The sequence below is a fragment of the Salmo salar genome, chromosome 28 (assembly GCF_965601325.2).
Source record: "Salmo salar chromosome 28, fSalSal1, whole genome shotgun sequence".
Lineage (NCBI taxonomy): Eukaryota > Metazoa > Chordata > Actinopteri > Salmoniformes > Salmonidae > Salmo > Salmo salar.
This window is the reverse complement of record NC_138318.1, coordinates 19052101-19073082: the sequence shown is the minus strand read 5'-3', so window position 1 is coordinate 19073082 and position 20982 is coordinate 19052101. Positions and strand designations below refer to the sequence as shown.

General features: G+C 44.8%; 1 protein-coding gene across 2 annotated transcripts in view; it reads left to right on the top strand.

Annotated features, from left to right (window-relative positions):
- The first annotated feature begins 719 nt into the window (after positions 1-719).
- ccdc57 (coiled-coil domain containing 57) overlaps positions 720-20982 on the top strand; it is a 36942-nt gene continuing 16679 nt past the window's right edge. The window contains exons 1-11 of one of the 2 annotated variants that reach the window (XM_014179804.3): positions 720-826; positions 1103-1364; positions 1530-1661; positions 8739-8847; positions 13428-13529; positions 13701-13858; positions 13959-14033; positions 14151-14351; positions 15099-15257; positions 15473-15635; positions 17968-18078. In XM_014179804.3, coding sequence (XP_014035279.3) covers positions 1105-1364; positions 1530-1661; positions 8739-8847; positions 13428-13529; positions 13701-13858; positions 13959-14033; positions 14151-14351; positions 15099-15257; positions 15473-15635; positions 17968-18078 — 1470 coding nt within the window. In that variant the 5' untranslated portion in view covers positions 720-826; positions 1103-1104. Of the gene's footprint in view, positions 894-1102; positions 1365-1529; positions 1662-8738; positions 8848-13427; positions 13530-13700; positions 13859-13958; positions 14034-14150; positions 14352-15098; positions 15258-15472; positions 15636-17967; positions 18079-20982 lie in introns of both variants that reach the window. The other variant, XM_014179805.3, reaches the window with a different exon arrangement.

Below are 20982 nucleotides of genomic sequence, written 5' to 3'. Positions count from 1 at the left end.
AGGACTATGTAACCAGTTTTATAAAATTAAAACGTTTCCAGTGATATATTTCTCTTGAATTCTGATTTCTGTCAGAAGACATGTTTCCACAGGTGAGGCACACACACCAAAAGACTGAGCAGATGGGTAAGTGTGTGTGTGAGAGAGCCCACTGTTTCTTACTTTAAGTCAGCACTTTCTAGTATTATGTGTGAGTGTGTGAGTGAGAGAATGAGAGAGAAAAGAGATAGCTGATGAGAGTGACCTCTGTTTGGAGGAAGAGGTGTAGTCATGATGACGCATGTGACCACAGGCAGGTAGAGTAGGTCAGGTGAGTGGTGCCAGGTGAGTCCGGTGAGTTCTAGGCAGCTGTATTGGTTTCCTCTGTCATCAGCTTCCTTTGTCTCTCTGCATGGTAGAAGCACATAACTTCTCTGACTGGCTGTCAATGAGAAACCTCGTTTGATCAGTCTCTATCTCTATCCAAGTATGGTGAATGCTTTGCATACATTTGTTATAACAATACATTACATTACACAGCAATGCACATCATGTTTTCTCATGTGCCTGCATAGAAGAGGGCCATAGCAGCTATTTGATAAAGTCATCTAAACCCATTAAAGACCTAAACAAGTTTGTATATAAACATTTTTATTAGAACATTTTGCAGTGTTTTTTGTTCGTCATTGTGGGCAATACTTTACTTTTCGTTCTTCACAAACACATTTTCTACACGGACGAATTACACAGACGGACAACGCTGGGGTTTCCATAGAAACATGCCAATTCACAAAAGAGAGCGGGAGAAGTCAAATTAGCATTTTTAACAAAGTGTTCAATGCAATCGGTAATACATCTATAGCTAAACAACTCTTTCATCTAAGAGCGACATTAGTTAGTTGCATGCTGCCGAGGTACGTTAGCGTTAGAAAACCAGCTGCTAGTTTAGCCCTCCTAACGGTAATGTAACGTTAGCTAAAGTAAGCTACGTACGAGCTAACGCGTTACCTAGCGAGCAACGTCTGCTTTCATTTCGGGAAATTGTGTGTGTGTCATGTAATGTGTTTTCACGATGCAGTATGTGCATTGACCCTCTAGACTTTGATGTGTGTGTGTTCTCTAGCCATGCAGGCTAATGATGGAGCTGACCTGGACACCCAGTTGGCATGTAAGGAGAAAGAGTGGAAGGAGCTCCAGACCCTACGGGTCCAGCAGCAGGATCTGTCCCTCCGTGATGCCCAGGAACAGCTCTCTCTCCTCAGGCAACGCTTCCAGCAGCTCAGGGAGGACTTCTGCTTTAACCTGGCGGTGCTGGAGGAGAGAGACAGAGAGCTGGAGAGATATGACGCCATGGCAGCCCACGCACAGACCATAGAAACTGCCAGGTCAATCATTCAATCAAATGCATTTTATAAACCCCTTTTAACATTGTGTGTGAGAGAGAGTAATGTTGTATTATTTGTTATGTATCCCATGACCCCCTGGAAAACATTGACTATTGTCACTGAGAGGACTATTCTAGCTTTAACATGTGACTTTCCTTATTGAAGGCAGGAGGAGTTGAGTCAGTTACGTATCCAGATAGCCAAGCTGCAGGAGGAGAGGGAGAGTGAGGCAAGGGAGGTGAGACACAGCCAGCAAAGAGCTGCCGAACACAGGCTGCAGCTAGAGAGGCTCCAGAGGTGAGTGGGGTGGGGTTAAGGGCAGGGGAGTGGGGTACAGGTGGGATGGTTGCCCCAATTTTATTCCAATTCAAAAGACTCACACAAACAAAGCTCTTGGGGGGGCTTCTTATCCCACACTGTTTCCCAGTAATTGTCACTGACTGACTGTAGTTAGAGGACAGCCTAACGAGAGAAGAATGCTGGTCTCAAACAAAGATGTCTATTAAGGCTGATGAGTACCCTAGATTGTTGTACACATTACATGATGCCCCAGCCCCACATTTATCCCCACTGTAACTCACCAGGCCCATCTGTATGGGTTATATTTAGACAGGAGGACCCAGTAGGGAACTTGCATGCGGATTTACAGTGCCTTCAGAAAGTATTCATACCCCTTGATTTATTCCACATTTTGTTGTGTTACAGCCTGAATTCAAATTGGATTGTGTTTTTTTCCTTACCCATCTACACACAATACCCCATAATTACAAAGCCAAACATGTTTTTAGTAAATTTGGCAAATTTATTGAAATTTCAATTAGAGGTCGACCGATTATGATTTTTCAACGCCGATACCGATTATTGGAGGGCCCAAAAAAAGCGGATACCGATTAATCGGCCGATTTTTATTTTATTTATTTATTTGTAATAATGACAATTACAACAATACTGAATTAACACTTATTTGAACTTAATATAATACATAAATACTATCAATTTAGCCTCAAATAAATAATGAAACATGTTCAATTTGGTTTAAATAATGCAAAAACAAAGTGTTGGAGAAGAAAGTAAATGTGCAATATGTGCCATGTAAAAAAGCTAACGTTTAAGTTCCTTGCTCAGAACATGAGAACATATGAAAGCTGGTGGTTCCTTTTGACATGAGTCTTCAATATTCCCAGGTAAGAAGTTTTAGGTTGTAGTTATTATAGGAATTATAGGACTATTTCTCTCTATACGATTTGTACTTCATATACCTTTGACTATTGGATGTTCTTATAGGCACTTTAGTATTGCCAGTGTAACAGTATAGCTTCCGTCCCTCTCCTCGCTCCTACCTGGGCTCGAACCAGGAACACATCGACAACAGCCACCCTCGAAGCAGCGTTACCCATGTAGAGCAAGGGGAACAACCACTCCCATGTCTCAGAGCGAGTGACGTTTGAAACGCTATTAGCGCGCACCCGGCTAACTAGCTAGCCATTTCACATGGGTTACACCAGCCTAATCTCGGGGGTTGATAGGCTTGAAGTCATAAACAGCGCAATGCTTGAAGAATTGCGAAGAGCTGCTGGCAAACGCACGAAGGGGCTGTTTGAATTAATGCTTACGAGCCTGCTGCTGCCTACCATCGCTCAGTCAGACTGCTCTATCAAATATCAAATCATAGACTTAACTATAACATAACACACAGAAATACGAGCCTTTGGTCATTAATATGGTCTAATCCGGAAACTATCATTTCGAAAACGAAACGTTTATTATTTCAGTGAAATACGGAACCGTTCCGTATTTTATCCAACAGGTGGCATCCCTAAGTCTAAATATTCCTGTTACATTGCACAACCTTCAATGTTATGTCATAATTATGTACAATTATGGCTAATTAATTACGGCCTTTGTTAGGAATAAATGGACTTCACAGTTCGCAATGAGCCAGGCGGCCCAAACTGTTGTATATACCCTGACTGCTTGTACGGAACGCAAGAGAAGTGACACAACTCCCCTAGTTATAAGAAATTCATGTTAGCAGGCAATATTAACTAAATATGCAGGTTTAAAAATATATACTTGTGTATTGATTTTAAAGAAAGGCATTGATGTTTATGGTTAGGTACATTGGTGCAACGACAGTGCTTTTTTCGCAAATGCGCATGTTAAATCGTCACCCGTTTGTCGAAGTAGGCTGTGATTCGATGAGAAATTAACAGGCACCGCATCGATTATATGCAACGCAGGACACATTAGATAAACTAGTAATATCATCAACCATGTGTAGTTAACTAGTGATTATGTTAACATTACATTACATTACATTTAAGTCATTTAGCAGACGCTCTTATCCAGAGCGACTTACAAATTGGTGCATTCACCTTATGATATCCAGTGGAACAACCACTTTACAATAGTGCATCTAAATCTTTTAAGGGGGGGGGGGGGTTAGAAGGATTACTTTATCCTATCCTAGGTATTCCTTAAAGAGGTGGGGTTTCAGGTGTCTCCGGAAGGTGGTGATTGACTCCGCTGTCCTGGCGTCGTGAGGGAGCTTGTTCCACCATTGGGGTGCCAGAGCAGCAAACAGTTTTGACTGGGCTGAGCGGGAACTGTGCTTCCTCAGAGGTAGGGGGGCCAGCAGGCCAGAGGTGGATGAACGCAGTGCCCTTGTTTGGGTGTAGGGCCTGATCAGAGCCTGAAGGTATGGAGGTGCCGTTCCCTTCACAGCTCCGTAGGCAATCACCATGGTCTTGTAGCGGATGCGAGCTTCAACTGGAAGCCAGTGGAGAGAGCGGAGGAGCGGGGTGACGTGAGAGAACTTGGGAAGGTTGAACACCAGACGGGCTGCGGCGTTCTGGATGAGTTGTAGGGGTTTAATGGCACAGGCAGGGAGCCCAGCCAACAGCGAGTTGCAGTAATCCAGACGGGAGATGACAAGTGCCTGGATTAGGACCTGCGCCGCTTCCTGTGTGAGGCAGGGTCGTACTCTGCGAATGTTGAAGAGCATGAACCTACAGGATCGGGTCACCGCCTTGATGTTAGTGGAGAACGACAGGGTGTTGTCCAGGATCATGCCAAGGTTCTTAGCACTCTGGGAGGAGGACACAAGGGAGTTGTCAACCGTGATGGCGAGATCATGGAACGGGCAGTCCTTCCCCGTGAGGAAGAGCAGCTCCGTCTTGCCGAGGTTCAGCTTGAGGTGGTGATCCGTCATCCACACTGATATGTCTGACAGACATGCAGAGATGCGATTCGCCGCCTGGTTATCAGAAGGGGGAAAGGAGAAGATTAATTGTGTGTCGTCTGCATAGCAATGATAGGAGAGACCATGTGAGGATATGACCGAGCCAAGTGACTTGGTGTATAGCGAGAATAGGAGAGGGCCTAGAACAGAGCCCTGGGGGACACCAGTGGTGAGAGCGCATGGTGCGGAGACAGATTCTCGCCACGCCACCTGGTAGGAGCGACCTGTCAGGTAGGACGCAATCCAAGCGTGGGCCGCGCCGGAGATGCCCAACTCGGAGAGGGTGGAGAGGAGGATCTGATGGTTCACAGTATCAAAGGCAGCAGATAGGTCTAGAAGGATGAGAGCAGAGGAGAGAGAGTTAGCTTTAGCAGTGCGGAGAGCCTCTGTGACACAGAGAAGAGCAGTCTCAGTTGAATGCCCAGTCTTGAAACCTGACTGATTAGGATCAAGAAGGTCATTCTGAGAGAGATAGCAGGAGAGCTGGCCAAGGACGGCACGTTCAAGAGTTTTGGAGAGAAAAGAAAGAAGGGATACTGGTCTGTAGTTGTTGACATCGGAGGGATCGAGTGTAGGTTTTTTCAGAAGGGGTGCAACTCTCGCTCTCTTGAAGACGGAAGGGACGTAGCCAGCGGTCAAGGATGAGTTGATGAGCGAGGTGAGGTAGGGGAGAAGGTCTACGGAAATGGTCTGGAGAAGAGAGGAGGGGATAGGGTCAAGTGGGCAGGTTGTTGGGCGGCCTGCCGTCACAAGACGCGAGATTTCATCTGGAGAGAGAGGGGAGAAAGAGGTCAAAGCACAGGGTAGGGCAGTGTGAGCAGGACCAGCGGTGTCGTTTGACTTAGCAAACGAGGATCGGATATCGTCAACCTTCTTTTCAAAATGGTTGACGAAGTCATCCGCAGAGAGGGAGGAGGGGGGGGAGGGGGAGGAGGATTCAGGAGGGAGGAGAAGGTAGCAAAGAGCTTCCTAGGGTTAGAGGCAGATGCTTGGAATTTAGAGTGGTAGAAAGTGGCTTTAGCAGCAGAGACAGAAGAGGAGAATGTAGAGAGGAGGGAGTGAAAGGATGCCAGGTCCGCAGGGAGGCGAGTTTTCCTCCATTTCCGCTCGGCTGCCCGAAGCCCTGCTCTGTGAGCTCGTAGTGAGTCGTCGAGCCACGGAGCAGGAGGGGAGGACCGAGCCGGCCTGGAGGATAGGGGACAGAGAAAATCAAAGGATGCAGAAAGGGAGGAGAGGAGGGTTGAGGAGGCAGTATCAGGAGATAGGTTGGAGAAGGTTTGAGCAGAGGGAAGAGATGATAGGATGGAAGAGGAGAGAGTAGCGGGAGAGAGAGAGCGAAGGTTGGAGCGAAGGTTAAGATAAGTTTAATGCTAGCTAGCAACTTACCTTGGCTTCTTGCTGCCCTAGCATAACAGGTAGTCAGCCTGCCACGCATGCTCCTCGTGGAGTGCAATGTAAGGCAGGTGGTTAGAGCGTTGGACTAGTAACCGGAAGGTTGCAAAAACGAATCCCCGAGGTGACAAGGTAAAAATCTGTTGTTCTGCCCCTGAACAAGGCAGTTAACCCACCGTTCCTAGGCCGTCATTGAAAATAAGAATGTGTTCTTAATCTGACTTGCCTAGTTAAATAAAAGTGTTAAAAAAAAAATCTGCGAATCGGTGGCCAAAAATACCGATTACCGATTGTTATGAAAACTTGAAATCGGCCCCAATTAATCGGCCATTCCGATTAATCGGTCGACCTCTAATTTAAATACAGAAATATCAAATTTACATAAGTATTCACAACCCTGAGTCAATACATGTTAGAATCACATTTGGCAGTGATTACAGCTGTGAGTCTTGCTGGGTAAGTCTCTTAAGAGTTTTGCACACCTTTAAGCTCTGTCAAGTTGGTTGTTGATCATTGCTAGACAGCCATTTTCAAGTCTTGCCATAGATTTTCAAGCAGATTTAAGTCAAAACTGTAACTAGGCCACTAAAGAACATTCAATGTCGTCTTGGTATATTTGGCCTTGCGTTTTAGATTATTGTCTTGCTGAAAGGTGAATTTGTCTCCCAGTGTCTGTTGGAAAGCCGAGTCAACCATGTATTCCTCTATGATTTTGCCTGTGCTTGGCTCTATTCCATTTATTTTTATCATAAAAAACTCCCTATTACTTGCCGATGACAAGCATACCAATAACATGGTAATAATAACATTATTTGTTATTATCCACCACCATTCTTGAAAATATGAAGAGTGGAACTCAGTGATGTGTTGTATTTGCCCCAAACATAACACTTTGTATTCAGGACAAAAAGTTCATTTTTTAGCAAAGTATTACTTTAGTGCCTTATTGCAAACAGGATGCATGTTTTGGAATATTTATACTTTTTTTGTACTTTTTACCCCTTTTTCATGATATCCAATTAGTAGTTACAGTCTTGTCCCATCGCTGCAACTCCCATACGGGAGAGGTAAAGGTCGAGAGCCATGCGTCCCCCGAAACACGACCCCGCCAAGCCGCACTGCTCGCTTACCCTGAAGCCATCTGCACCAATGTGTTGGAGAAAACACTGTACAACAGGCGACCGAAGTCGGCATGCATGCGCCAGGCCCGCCACAAGGAGCCGCTAGAGCGCAGTGGGACAAGGACATCCCGGCCAGTCAAACCCTCCCCTAACCCAGACGACGCTGGGCCAATTGCGCGCCACCTCATGGGTCTCCCGGTCACGACACAGGCTGGGATTGAACCTGGGTCTGTAGTGACGCCTCTAGAACAGCGATGCAGTGCCATAGACCGCTGCGCCACTCGGGAGGCTGGAATATTTTTATTCTCTACAGGATTCCTTCTTTTCACTCTGTCAATTACGTTAGTATTATGGAGTATCTACAATGCCTTTGTAGATCCATCCTCAGTTTTCTCCTATTACAGCCATTAAACTCAGTAACTGTTTTAAAGTCACCATTGGCCTCATGGTGAAATCCCAGAGCGGTTTCCTTCTTCTCCGGCAACTGAGTTCGGAAGGACACCTGTATTTTTGTTATGAATGTTTGTATTGATACACCTTCCAAAGTGTAATTAATAGCTTCACCATGCTCAAAGGGATATTCAATGTCTGGTTTATTTTTTGACATTTATTTTCTTCATGTACCAATAGGTGCCCTTCTTTGCGAGGCATTGGAAAATCTCTCTGGTCTTTGTGGTTGAATCTGGGTATGAAATTCACTGCTCAGCTGAGGGACCTTACATTTATCTGTATGTGTGGGGTACAGAGATGAGGTAGTCATTAAAAAATCATGTTAAACACTATTATTGCACACAGAGTAATTCCATGCAACTTATTATCTGACTTGTTAAGCACATTTTTACTCCTGAACTTATTTATGTTTGCCATAACAAAGGGGTTGAATACTTATGGACTCAAGACATTTCAGCTTTTCATTTGTAATTCATTAGTAAAACATTTTGGTTGAAAAAACATAATTCCACTTTGACATTTTTGGGTATTGTGTGTAGGCCAGAGACCAAAAATCTCAATTGAATTAATTTTAAATTCAGGCTGTAATACAATAAAATGTGGAAAAAGTAAATGAGTGTGAATACTTTCTGAAGTCACTGTATATGGCATTTAGTGCACGGTTTATATTGTAGGCTGTAAATTTACATTTGAATTATTATTAAGCTTTTACTATTATTTCACTACAGTATGTGGCTCTTTGCATACTCGGTTCCAGTGTAGCTCAGTTGGTAGAGCATGGCGCTTGCAACATCAGCGTTGTGGGTTCGATTCCCACAGGGGACCAGTACGAAATAAGTATTCAAATGTATGCAATCACTACTCTTAAGTCGCTCTGGATAAGAGTGTCTACTGAATGACTAAAATGTAAGTGATTTGAACTGTGTAACTCTTTTAGCCTCATAGCAGGCAAAACACTTAGCCTGAAATATGTGAAGTCCTCTCCATGGTACCTCTGTGTTCTCAACTTTGAGAGGTAATCTAGTGTGGTGGTTTCAGTGACTGGTGTCTGTGTATTTCCTGATGCCATGATGGCTTTTGCATCCTGTGTGTGTGTATTTGCCAATGTCATGATGGCTTCAGGGTCTGGTGTGTGACTGTGTGTGTGTGTGTCATCTTTCTGTGACTCAGCGGTCAGGCTGGGGACCTTCAGAAGCAGAGAGCGGAGTACGAAGGGATGAAACGAGATCTCCAACGCAGGGTCCAGGAGGTGGAGGGAGAGCTGGCTCTACAGAAGCAGGTACACACACACACTTGGCAAGGGGCTTTTTTATGGGGCTCCCAAGTGGTGCAGCGGTCTATGGTGCTGCATCTCAGTGCTAGAGACGTCACTACAGCCTGGAATCTAACCAGGGTCAGTATCACAACCGGCCGTGATTGGGAGTCCCATAGGGCGGCGCACAATTGGCCCAGCGTCGTCCGGGTTAAGGTTTGGCCGGGGTAGGCCGTCATTGTAAATAAGAATTTGTTCTTAACTGACTTGCCTAGTTAAATAAAGGTTAAATAAAATAAAAAATATAAGGGAAGTGGGAGGGTGCAGTGGTAGGCCACTCTTCTCTAATTTTAACAGAAGAGTGGCCTTTCCCTGTGGAAACCACATGCAGACAAGACATTTAAACCAGATCAGCCAGATGGGCGATATCTCTACAATTACAGTCTGGACAAAAAAGCAGTTAATCTACCCTGATTAAAATAGTAAATCACCATTAGACCAGCCCTTAGTAAACTTTTGGAAAAGATTGTGTTTGACCAGATACAATGTTCTTTCACTGTAAACAGATTAACAACAGATTTTCAGGATTCTTATAGGGAAGGGCACTCAACATGTACGGCACTGAGACAAATGACTGATGATTGGAAATTGATAAGAAGATTGTGGGAGCTGTATTGCTAGACTTGATATTGTCGATCATAATCTGTTGCTGAAAAAAGTTATCTGTTATGGCTTTACATCCTCTGCCATATTGTGGATTGAGAGCTACCTATCTAATAGAACACAGTCAGTGTTTTCTTTAATGGAAGCCTCTAACATTAACCAGGTAGAGTGTGGTGTTCCTCAAGGCAGCTGTCTCGGCCCTCAACTGTTCTAATTTTTTTTACTATTGACCTACTAGCGTTGAATAAAGCCTGTGTGAATCTATGTACGCAGATGACTAAACATTATACACGTCAGCTACCACAGGAAGTGAAATCACTGCAACCCTTAACAAATAGCTGTAGTCAGTTTTAGAATGTGTTGCTAGTAATAAGCTAGTCCTATATATATATATATATATATATATTGTGGCAAACCTCTTCAAAGTTAGGAGTGTTTGTCACAAATTAAGTGGGAAACTGTCACCAAAGTCAGCCCAGAATGAAAGTTCTTTCGAACATGACAGTACCTGTAGTGTTTGTTTCGCTGTCCTGGTCCACCCAGGCCGCAGGTAAGGTCAAGGATAGCAGGGTTCGGTACACAAATCTGGTTCTCGGTAGGTCCAGGTCTAAACGCCAACAGGTAAGTCCAAAACAGTCCAGCTCGTACACGGTATATCCAGCCAATGTAGATTGTCTCTTTCTCTATGGTTCATAGATCCTTCCCGCCCTCTCTCTCTCTTCCTGGTTTTTCTTGACCTTTTATCTGTGGGTCGGCTCCACCTTCTGTGGGTTCCCCTTGCTTCTGGGAATTGTAGTTTTGGCAGTCGGACATTTTGTGATCTGTAGTTCTGATCGGGGTGGCCATTTTACTGATCGGCAGAGCCCGTTTATTAGTTCTGCCCTCACATATCTGCCATTTATCACTCGCCCCCCTTCTTTGCCACAATATATATATCTATACACTGCTCAAAAAAATAAAGGGAACACTTAAACAACACAATGTAACTCCAAGTCAATCACACTTCTGTGAAATCAAACTGTCCACTTAGGAAGCAACACTGATTGACAATACATTTCACATGGTGTTGTGCAAATGGAATAGACAACAGGTGGAAATTATAGGCAATTAGCAAGACACCCCCAATAAAGGAGTGGTTCTGCAGGTGGGGACCACAGACCACTTCTCAGTTCCTATGCTTCCTGGCTGATGTTTTGGTCACTTTTGAATGCTGGCGGTGCTTTCACTCTAGAGGTAGCATGAGACGGAGTCTACAACCCACACAAGTGGCTCAGGTAGTGCAGCTCATCCAGGATGGCACATCAATGCGAGCTGTGGCAAGAAGGTTTGCTGTGTCTGTCAGCGTAGTGTCCAGAGCATGGAGGCGCTACCAGGAGACAGGCCAGTACATCAGGAGATGTGGAGGAGGCCGTAGGAGGGCAACAACCCAGCAGCAGGACCGCTACCTCCGCCTTTGTGCAAGGAGGAGCAGGAGGAGCACTGCCAGAGCCCTGCAAAATGACCTCCAGCAGGCCACAAATGTGCATGTGTCTGCTCAAACGGTCAGAAACAGACTCCATGAGGGTGGTATGAGGGCCTGACGTCCACAGGTGGGGGTTGTGCTTACAGCCCAACACCGTGCAGGACGTTTGGCATTTGCCAGAGAACACCAAGATTGGCAAATTCGCCACTGGCGCCCTGTGCTCTTCACAGATGAAAGCAGGTTCACACTGAGTACGTGACAGACGTGACAGAGTCTGGAGACGCCGTGGAGAACGTTCTGCTGCCTGCAACATCCTCCAGCATGACCGGTTTGGCGGTGGGTCAGTCATGGTGTGGGGTGGCATTTCTTTGGGGGGCCGCACAGCCCTCCATGTGCTCGCCAGAGGTAGCCTGACTGCCATTAGGTACCGAGATGAGATCCTCAGACCCCTTGTGAGACCATATGCTGGTGCGGTTGGCCCTGGGTTCCTCCTAATGCAAGACAATGCTAGACCTCATGTGGCTGGAGTGTGTCAGCAGTTCCTGCTTGAGGAAGGCATTGATGCTTTGGACTGGCCCGCTCGTTCTCCAGACCTGAATCCAATTGAGCACATCTGGGACATCATGTCTCGCTCCATCCACCAACGGCACGTTGCACCACAGACTGTCCAGGAGTTGGCGGATGCTTTAGTCCAGGTCTGGGAGGAGATCCCTCAGGAGACCATCCGCCACCTCATCAGGAGCATGCCCAGGCATTGTAGGGAGGTCATACAGGCACGTGGAGGCCACACACACTACTGAGCCTCATTTTGACTTGTTTTAAGGACACTACATCAAAGTTGGATCAGCCTGTAGTGTGGTTTTCCACTTTAATTTTGAGTGTGACTCCAAATCCAGACCTCCATGGGTTGATAAATTGGATTTCCATTGATTATTTTTGTGTGATTTTGTTGTCAGCACATTCAACTATGTAAAGAAAAAATTATTTAATAAGATTATTTATTTCATTCAGATCTAGGATGTGTTGTTTAAGTGTTCCCTTTATTTTTTTGAGCAGTATATATATATATATATATATATATATACACACACACACAGCGGGGAGAACAAGTATTTGATACACTGCCAATTTTGCAGGTTTTCCTACTTACAAAGCATGTAGAAGTCTGTAATTTTTATCATAGGTACACTTCAACTGTGAGAGACGGAATCTAAAACAAAAATCCAGAAAATCACATTGTATGATTTTTTTAAGTAATTAATTTGCATTTTTTATTAGTTTTTATATATATATATATAAAAACTAAAAGCATTGTATTTGGGACAAATCATTCGTGAAACCCTAAACCTCATCTAAATCTAGTAATGAATAATGTGGCGATTGACCAAGTTGACAAAACTAAACTGCTTGGTGTAACACTAGATTGTAAGCTGACATGGTCAAATGCTGCACTGAAGTATATAGGCAAATTACAGTTGGCTCAGAACAGAGCAATGTCAGAGCAATGTACACGGAGGGCTAATTTATACAGCATGCATATCAACCTCTCCTGGCTCAAAGTAGAGGAGAGATTGACTGCATCACTACTGGTCTTTGTGATAGGTATTGACGTGTTAAAAATACCAAACCGTCTGTTCAATCGGTTAACACACAGCTCAGTCACTCATACATACCCCACGAGACATGCCACCAGAGGTCTCTTCACAGTCCCTAAGTCCAAAACAGAGGCTAGGAAATGCACAGTACTATATAGAGCCATGACTACATGGAACTCTTTAACCTCAAGCTAGCAGTAAAAATGTTTTAGATCAAACAACACCTCACGGCACAACGCAGACTGTGAAGAGACACATACACTCCACACTCACACATGATTATTATGTAATAATGGAGCAATGTATATTTGTATAATGCACAATGTTTTGTTGTGATGTTTTATCTCTGTTTGGACCCCAGGAAGAGTATCTGCTGCCTTGGGGATCCTATTAAAATACTAATGCTATACCAACTGCCTGCTAAACCTCTGTGTGTGTTTTTATGTGTACATGTTTGTGTTTGTGTTTGAGCATACTTGTGTGAGTGTGGTATTTCAGTCTAAACTCTGTGGCATGCAGCGTGTCCTGCTGCTGGCTGTTGTCCTGGCTCTTCGCTGTGTCACTCGATCTCTAGAGAGAATACCCCCCTTTGAGCAGCACTGTATGTGTGTGTGTGTGTGTGTGTGTGTGTGTGAATTTGTGTGTGTGTGTGAATTTGTGTGTGTGTGTGTGTGATAACCCCCACGGCCCCACCCAAATCTGTAACGTAAGGAGAGAAGGTGCTAACGTCTGCTGTGATGAATGAGGCTGGCTTGTCTGCTAGTTTTGGCTCTGTGTATGGTGTCTGGAATAGGTCAGCTGGAAATATACCTTTCAGGGATGTCTGTCTGGGATATTTGGAAGCTTCATCAGGAATTCATCATCCTCTCTATCCCTCACATGTTCAGGAGATGATGACAGACTTTGATAATGAGATGAGGCAGAGAGAGCACGAGTTCAACCTGAGGATGGATGAGATGAGAGCTGTGGTCCTGTCTCACGAACTCAGGGTAAGGAGCAGGTGTGTGTGTGTGTGTGTGTGTGTGTGTGTGTGTGTGTGTGTGTGTGTGTGTGTGTGTGTGTGTGTGTGTGTGTGTGTGTGTACCTACCTTAGGTAAAACTGCTGAGAAGGATGGGAAGATATGTGCTGATACTTTATGTGTGTGTGTGCCTCTCCCCAGGTGAAGCTGCTCTCTAAGGAAACAGAGGTCCACTCCCAGGCCCAGGCTCAGGCTGTGGAGGCCCTGAAGGCCTCAGAGGATCTCTGTCAGCACACACACACACAGCTACAGCACAGACACTGGGAGATAAAGGACATCACTGCCGTCAAGGACGCAAGGTGTGTGTGTGTCCTACCACGTTGACTTAGAATTATTCATGCCAACGTTATTTCCCATAATTTCCCATGTCTTAGATAAAATGTGATTGTCATTTCTCAGGATAAAGGAGCTAGTGGACAAACTAAAAGCTCTACAGACCAAGAGGAAGAGAGAGGAGGAAGTCTACAACAAGAAGTGCGTCCTACTGTACAAATTCAACAGAAGACCGCAAAGACAAACTACCAGCATATCAGCAGCAGTCCTAGACTAATGGTAGTCTAATGGTGAGTCTTTTGATGTTTTCATCTATAGGCATGAGCAATTGGACCGGGGAGTGCGTGAGAGAGAGGCTCAGCTGGATGCCTTACGGGAAGCTCACAGAGAACAGCTACGACAGGCGGAGACACATACCGGTCAGCTACAGTCAAAACTGGACGCCATGGCAACACACACACACAGGACCCAGAGAGACCACGAGGACACACTGCGAGAGAGAGATCAACAGATAGACAGGTGAAACACTGTGTGTGTGTGTGTGTGTGTGTGTGTGTGTGTGTGTGTGTGTGTGTGTGTGTGTGTGTGTGTGTGTGTGTGTGTGTGTGTGTGTGTGTGTGTGTGTGTGTGTGTGTGTATGTGTGTGTGTGCTTTATTTAAGTGTGTGTCTCTGGTCCAAAGCCCTGGATGATCACAATGTTTGCACATGCTCAGTGAGTGAGAGGGAGTGTGTGAGACAGTGTGTGGCATACATTACTCTGAAGCTGTCTGTCAGGAAGCAGTGATTATGTAACAATGTGTGAAAGGAAAAAGAGCCTCCGAGGCGCTCTCTTAAAGGGATGAAACACACAGAACATTTAGAAATCATATCACATCATCACACTTTGTTCATAAATTACTCTTTACAATATACAGTGAAAATATACAGGTGTAGGATCTTAATTTGATCACCCTGTTGCAGGAGAACTTTCCTGCAATGTAGGAAATTCTAAACTTGTAGTGTATTTGAGGTCTAAAAAGGCTTTTGAAGTCTGTAATTTCCACTTTGAAATCAACCCCTACAAAAATGTACATTCATTATAATCCACGTAATAATTCACCTTTCCTGTTGCTGCAAAACACAGCTACCATTTTGTAACACAACAACACTGAATAGATTCATGGCTCACCTCCAGGATGTTAAAGGTATTCTTAATAAAAGGAGGTGAACATTTTGGTGTTGTTTTGGTACAACAACTTCAACCTGTGTGTTATTGTGTTGTGAAGGCTTCGTATGGAGCTGGAGACGACTCGTAGTGGCTGGGACACGTACATCACTCAGATCTCTAAGGAGACGGTTTTTAAGGACACAGAGCTGCTAGCCCTGCAGGAGATAGAAAGCAAATTACGGACCGAACTTGATCGGAGCAGAGGGGAGACGGAAAGGTTGGTTTGTGTGTCTTTTTTGCAGGTAAAAGGGTTATTTGTATATGTGTGTATGTCTCAGGTGTTAACACTGTGTGCGTGTGTGTGTGTGTGTGTGTGTGTGTGTGTGTGTGTGTGTGTGTGTGTGTGTGTGTGTGTGTGTGTGTGTGTGTGTGTGTGTGTGCGTGTGTGTGTGCACGTGTGTGAGAGCGTGCTTGCTTGCATGTGTATCCCAGGTACAAGCAGCAGCTGTTTGTGGGTGTGGAGCGAGAGAAAGCTCTAGAGCAGAGAAGAATCCAGGTGGAGCTGGAGTGGCAGAGACGCTGCGAAGACAACAAGACTGAACATTACCTTCACAGTGAAGAGTTAATACAGGGCCTGACACAGGCCAGAGACCAGGTGAGACTCTCCATTCCTCATACAGGTGTACTCATATACGGGTATATAGTACCCGTGGTGGAAAAAGTACCCAAATGTCATACTTGAGTAAAAGTAAAGATACCTTAAAAGAAAATGACTCGAAGTAAAAGTGAAAGTCACCCAGTAAAATACTACTTGAGAAAGTTTAAAAGGTATTTGCTTTTAAATATACTTAAGGATCAAAAGTAAATGTAATTGCTAATATATAAGTATTAAAAGTATAAATAATTTCAAATTCCTTATATTTAGCAAACCAGACGGTACAATGTTCTTGTTTTTTAATTACCGATAGCCAGGGCCACCCTCCAACACTCAGACATCATTTACAAACAAAGCATTTGTGTTTAGTGAGTCCGTCAGATCAGAGGCAATAGGGATGACCAGGGATATTCACTTAAGTGCTTGAATTTGAGCATTATCCTGTCCTGCTAGCCATTCAAAATGTAACGAGTACTTTTGGGTGTCAGGGAAAATGTATGGAGTAAAAAGTACATCATTTTCTTTAGGAATGTAGTAAAGTAAAAGTTGTCAAAAATATACTGCTCAAAAAAATAAAGGGAACACTTAAACAACACATCCTAGATCTGAATGAAAGAAATAATCTTATTAAATACTTTTTTCTTTACATAGTTGAATGTGCTGACAACAAAATCACACAAAAATAATCAATGGAAATCCAATTTATCAACCCATGGAGGTCTGGATTTGGAGTCACACTCAACATTAAAGTGGAAAACCACACTACAGGCTGATCCAACTTTGGTGTAATGTCCTTAAAACAAGTCAAAATGAGGCTCAGTAGTGTGTGTGGCCTCCACGTGCCTGTATGACCTCCCTACGACGCCTGGGCATGCTCCTGATGAGGTGGCGGATGGTCTCCTGAGGGATCTCCTCCCAGACCTGGACTAAAGCATCCGCCAACTCCTGGACAGTCTGTGGTGCAACGTGACGTTGGTGGATGGAGCGAGACATGATGTCCCAGATGTGCTCAATTGGATTCAGGTCTGGGGAACGGGCGGGCCAGTCCATAGCATCAATGCCTTCCTCTTGCAGGAACTGCTGACACACTCCAGCCACATGAGGTCTAGCATTGTCTTGCATTAGGAGGAACCCAGGGCCAACCGCACTAGCATATGTTCTCACAAGAGGTCTGAGGATCTCATCTCGGTACCTAATGGCAGTCAGGCTACCTCTGGCGAGCACATGGAGGGCTGTGCGGCCCCCCCAAAGAAATGCCACCCCACACCATGACTGACCCACCGCCAAACCGGTCATGCTGGAGGATGTTGCAGGCAGCAGAACGTTCTCCACGGCGTCTCCAGACTGTCACGTCTGTCACGTACTCAGTGTGAACCTGCTTTCATCTGTGAAGAGCACAGGGCGCCAGTGGCGAATTTGCCAATCTTGGTGTTCTCTGGCAAATGCCAAACGTCCTGCACGGTGTTGGGCTGTAAGCACAACCCCCACCTGTGGACGTCGGGCCCTCATACCACCCTCATGGAGTCTGTTTCTGTCCGTTTGAGCAGACACATGCACATTTGTGGCCTGCTGGAGGTCATTTTGCAGGGCTCTGGCAGTGCTTCTCCCGCTCCTCCTTGCACAAAGGCGGAGGTAGCGGTCCTGCTGCTGGGTTGTTGCCCTCCTACAGCCTCCTCCACGTCTCCTGATGTACTGGCCTGTCTCCTGGTAGCGCCTCCATGCTCTGGACACTACGCTGACAGACACAGCAAACCTTCTTGCCACAGCTCGCATTGATGTGCCATCCTGGATGAGCTGCACTACCTGAGCCACTTGTGTGGGTTGTAGACTCCGTCTCATGCTACCACTAGAGTGAAAGCACCGCCAGCATTCAAAAGTGACCAAAACATCAGCCAGGAAGCATAGGAACTGAGAAGTGGTCTGTGGTCCCCACCTGCAGAACCACTCCTTTATTGGGGGTGTCTTGCTAATTGCCTATAATTTCCACCTGTTGTCTATTCCATTTGCACAACAGCATGTGAAATGTATTGTCAATCAGTGTTGCTTCCTAAGTGGACAGTTTGATTTCACAGAAGTGTGATTGACTTGGAGTTACATTGTGTTGTTAAGTGTCCCCTTTATTTTTTTGAGCAGTGTATAAATAGTAAAGTACAGATACAAAAAAAAATGACTTAGTACTTTAAAGTATTTTTATTAAGTACTTTTCACCACTGTATAATACCAGTGAGCCCATATACCAGTGCAAGTCAAGGTGGAAAGATTTGGTCAAGATCAGTAGAGGCCTCTCCTCATCATCAGTTCATTGTGATTCTGTATTTCCTGTTGACCTCAGGCTAGTGCAGAGCTGAGAGAGAAGGAGAGAGAACTACAGGACATGGCGGTACTACTGCACACTGTTACCAAGGAGAGAGACCAGGCCCTGGGTCTGCCAATCAGAGAACAGGTGAGAGACCAACTAAAACACAGGGGAGGGATGTCGTCCAATCATGTTGGAGCTGTAACTACTTGCCACAAAGTTAAAGGTGAGAGTGATGGGTTACAGTGTCAGGACAGGCCTGTTATGAGAGAGACAGAAAGAGATGATAATAATACCTAGATGTCCTACTGCGGCTCTATTTCTGTGTGCAAAAGAGAAATGTTCAGTGTTACTAACCCCTTCACCCCACAAACCAGTGTTGTTACAACAGCTATTCTAAAAATAGCACTTGAGTCCCACTTGTAGTGGGAGTTGGAGTAGGGTGTTAGACTACAGTACTGTCGGGAACTAGAGTGTGTGTGGGGGGGGTAAGAAGGGGAAGGAACTGACTTTACCCAAGAAACCCTAGCCCTTGAGTGATGTTACCACAGCTATTCTGAAGAACAGCAGGAGCCCCACATGTGTCCTGGATAGTGAGAGAAAGGGACTAGGGCGATAGGCGGAAGCATGGTGAGGAGTGGAGTTTGGGTGTGAGAGATGGATTTTGGGGGGGGCATGACTGATACGGTATCCCCTCACCCCTGTCTCCAGGCTGGTGGTTAGTCTTGAGCATGTAAAGGTCTTTAAATAGTGCAGCCTTCTGACGGAATGGCTGCACCCTCTCTCTCACATTCTGACAGCCCTTATACCACTCCAACAGACTACAGCCACCCTTACGCTTTCACGTTCTGACCAAGCTATCAGACAACAGCCAAACCACTGATCATAAGGGCAGACTGCCAGGAGTGGGGGGAGAGTGATAGACTATGGGAGACAGACACAGAGAAATAGAGACAGAGAAAATAAGCTGTTACCAGGCCAGGAGTGGTAGCCTTTAAACAGCCCTCGGCTCCTGTCAACACCACCCCTATTACCAAAGCATGTGGCTGTTGACACTGGACTCTATCCATTTGATTAATTGCCAAAGTTATACGGCTTATCTGGTTTAAACTAGAGGTCGACCGATTTCTGATTTTTCACCACCGATACTGATACCTATTATTGGAGGACCAAAAAAAAGCCAATACCGATTAAGCGGCCAATTTTTATATGCGTGTGTGTGTGTGTGTGTGTGTGTGTGTGTGTGTGTGTGTGTGTGTGTGTGTGGTGTGTGTGTGTGTGTGTGTGTGTGTGTGTGTGTGTGTGTGTGTGTATATATGTGTATATATATATAATAATGACAATTACAACAATACTGAATGAACACTTTTATTTTAACTTAATATAATACATAAATAAAATCTATTTCGTCTCAAATAAATATTGAAACATGCTCAATTTGGTTTAAATAATGCAAAAACACAGTGTTGGGGAAGAAAGTAAAAGTGCAATATGTGCCATGTAAAAAAGCTGACGTTTAAGTTCCTTGCTCAGAACATATGAAAGCTGGTGGTTCAATATTCCCAGTTCTTCAATATTCCCAGTTAAGAAGTTTTAGGTTGTAGATATTATAGGAATTATGACGTGTCGACTATTTCTCTCTATACCATTTGTATTTCATATACATTTGACTATTGGATGTTCTAATAGGCACTTTAGTATTGCCAGCCTAATCTCAGGAGTTGAGAGGCTTGAAGTCATAAACAGCGCTGTGCATTCAAGCATTACTAAGAGCTGCTGGCAAACGCAGTAAAGTTTGAATTCATTCTTACGAGCCTGCTGCTGCCTACCACCGCTCAGTCAGACTGCTCTATCAAATCATAGACTTAATTATAATATAATAAACACAGAAATACGAGCCTTTGGTCATTACATTTACGTCATTTAGCAGACGCTCTTATCCAGAGCGACTTACAAATGGGTGGATTTATGATATCCAGTGGAACAACCACTTTACAATAGTACATCTATATCTTTATTTGGGGGGGGGGGTTAGAAGGATTACTTTATCCTATCCCAGGTATTCCTTAAAGAGGTGGGGTTTCAGGTGTCTCCGGAAGGTGGTGATTGACTCCGCTGTCCTGGCGTCGTGAGGGAGCTTGTTCCACCATTGGGGTGCCAGAGCAGCGAACAGTTTTGACTGGGCTGAGCGGGGACTGTGCTTCCGCAGAGGTAGGGACGCGAGCAGGCCAGAGGTGGATGAACGCAGTGCCCTTCTTTGGGTGTAGGGACTGATCAAAGCCTGAAAGTACGGAGGTGCCGTTCCCCTCACAGCTCCGTGGGCAAGCACCATGGTCTTGTAGCAGATGTGAGCTTCAACTGGAAGCCAGTGGAGTGTGCGGAGGAGCGGGGTGACGTGAGAGAACTTGGGAAGGTTGAACACCAGACGGGCTGCGGCGTTCTGGATGAGTTGTAGGGGTTTAATGGCACAGGCCATTAAACCCCTATGGGAACTATCATTTTGAAAACAAAACGTTCATTCTTTCAGTGAAATACGGAACCATTCCATATTTTATCGAATGGGTGGCAACCCTAAGTCTAAATATTGCTGTTACATTACACAACCTTCAATGTTATGTCTTAACATTGTCATAATTATGTACAATTCTGGCAAATTAGTTCGCAACGAGCCAGGCGGCCCAAACTGTTGCATATACCCTGACTCTGCGTGCAATGAACGCAAGAGAAGTGACACAATTTCCCTAGTTAATATTTCCTGCTAACATGAATTTCTTTTAACTAAATATGCAGGTTTAAAAAAATATACTTCTGTGTATTGATTTTAAGAAAGGCATTGATGTTTATGGTTAGGTACATTCGTGCAACGATTGTGCTTTTGTTAAATCATCACCCGTTTGGTGAAGTAGGCTGTGATTTGATGACAAATTAACAGGCACCGCATTGATTATATGCAACGCAGGACAAGCTAGTTAACCTAGTAATAGCATCAACCATGTGTAGTTAACTAGTGATTATGTGAAGATTGACTGTTTTTTATAAGATAAGTTTAAT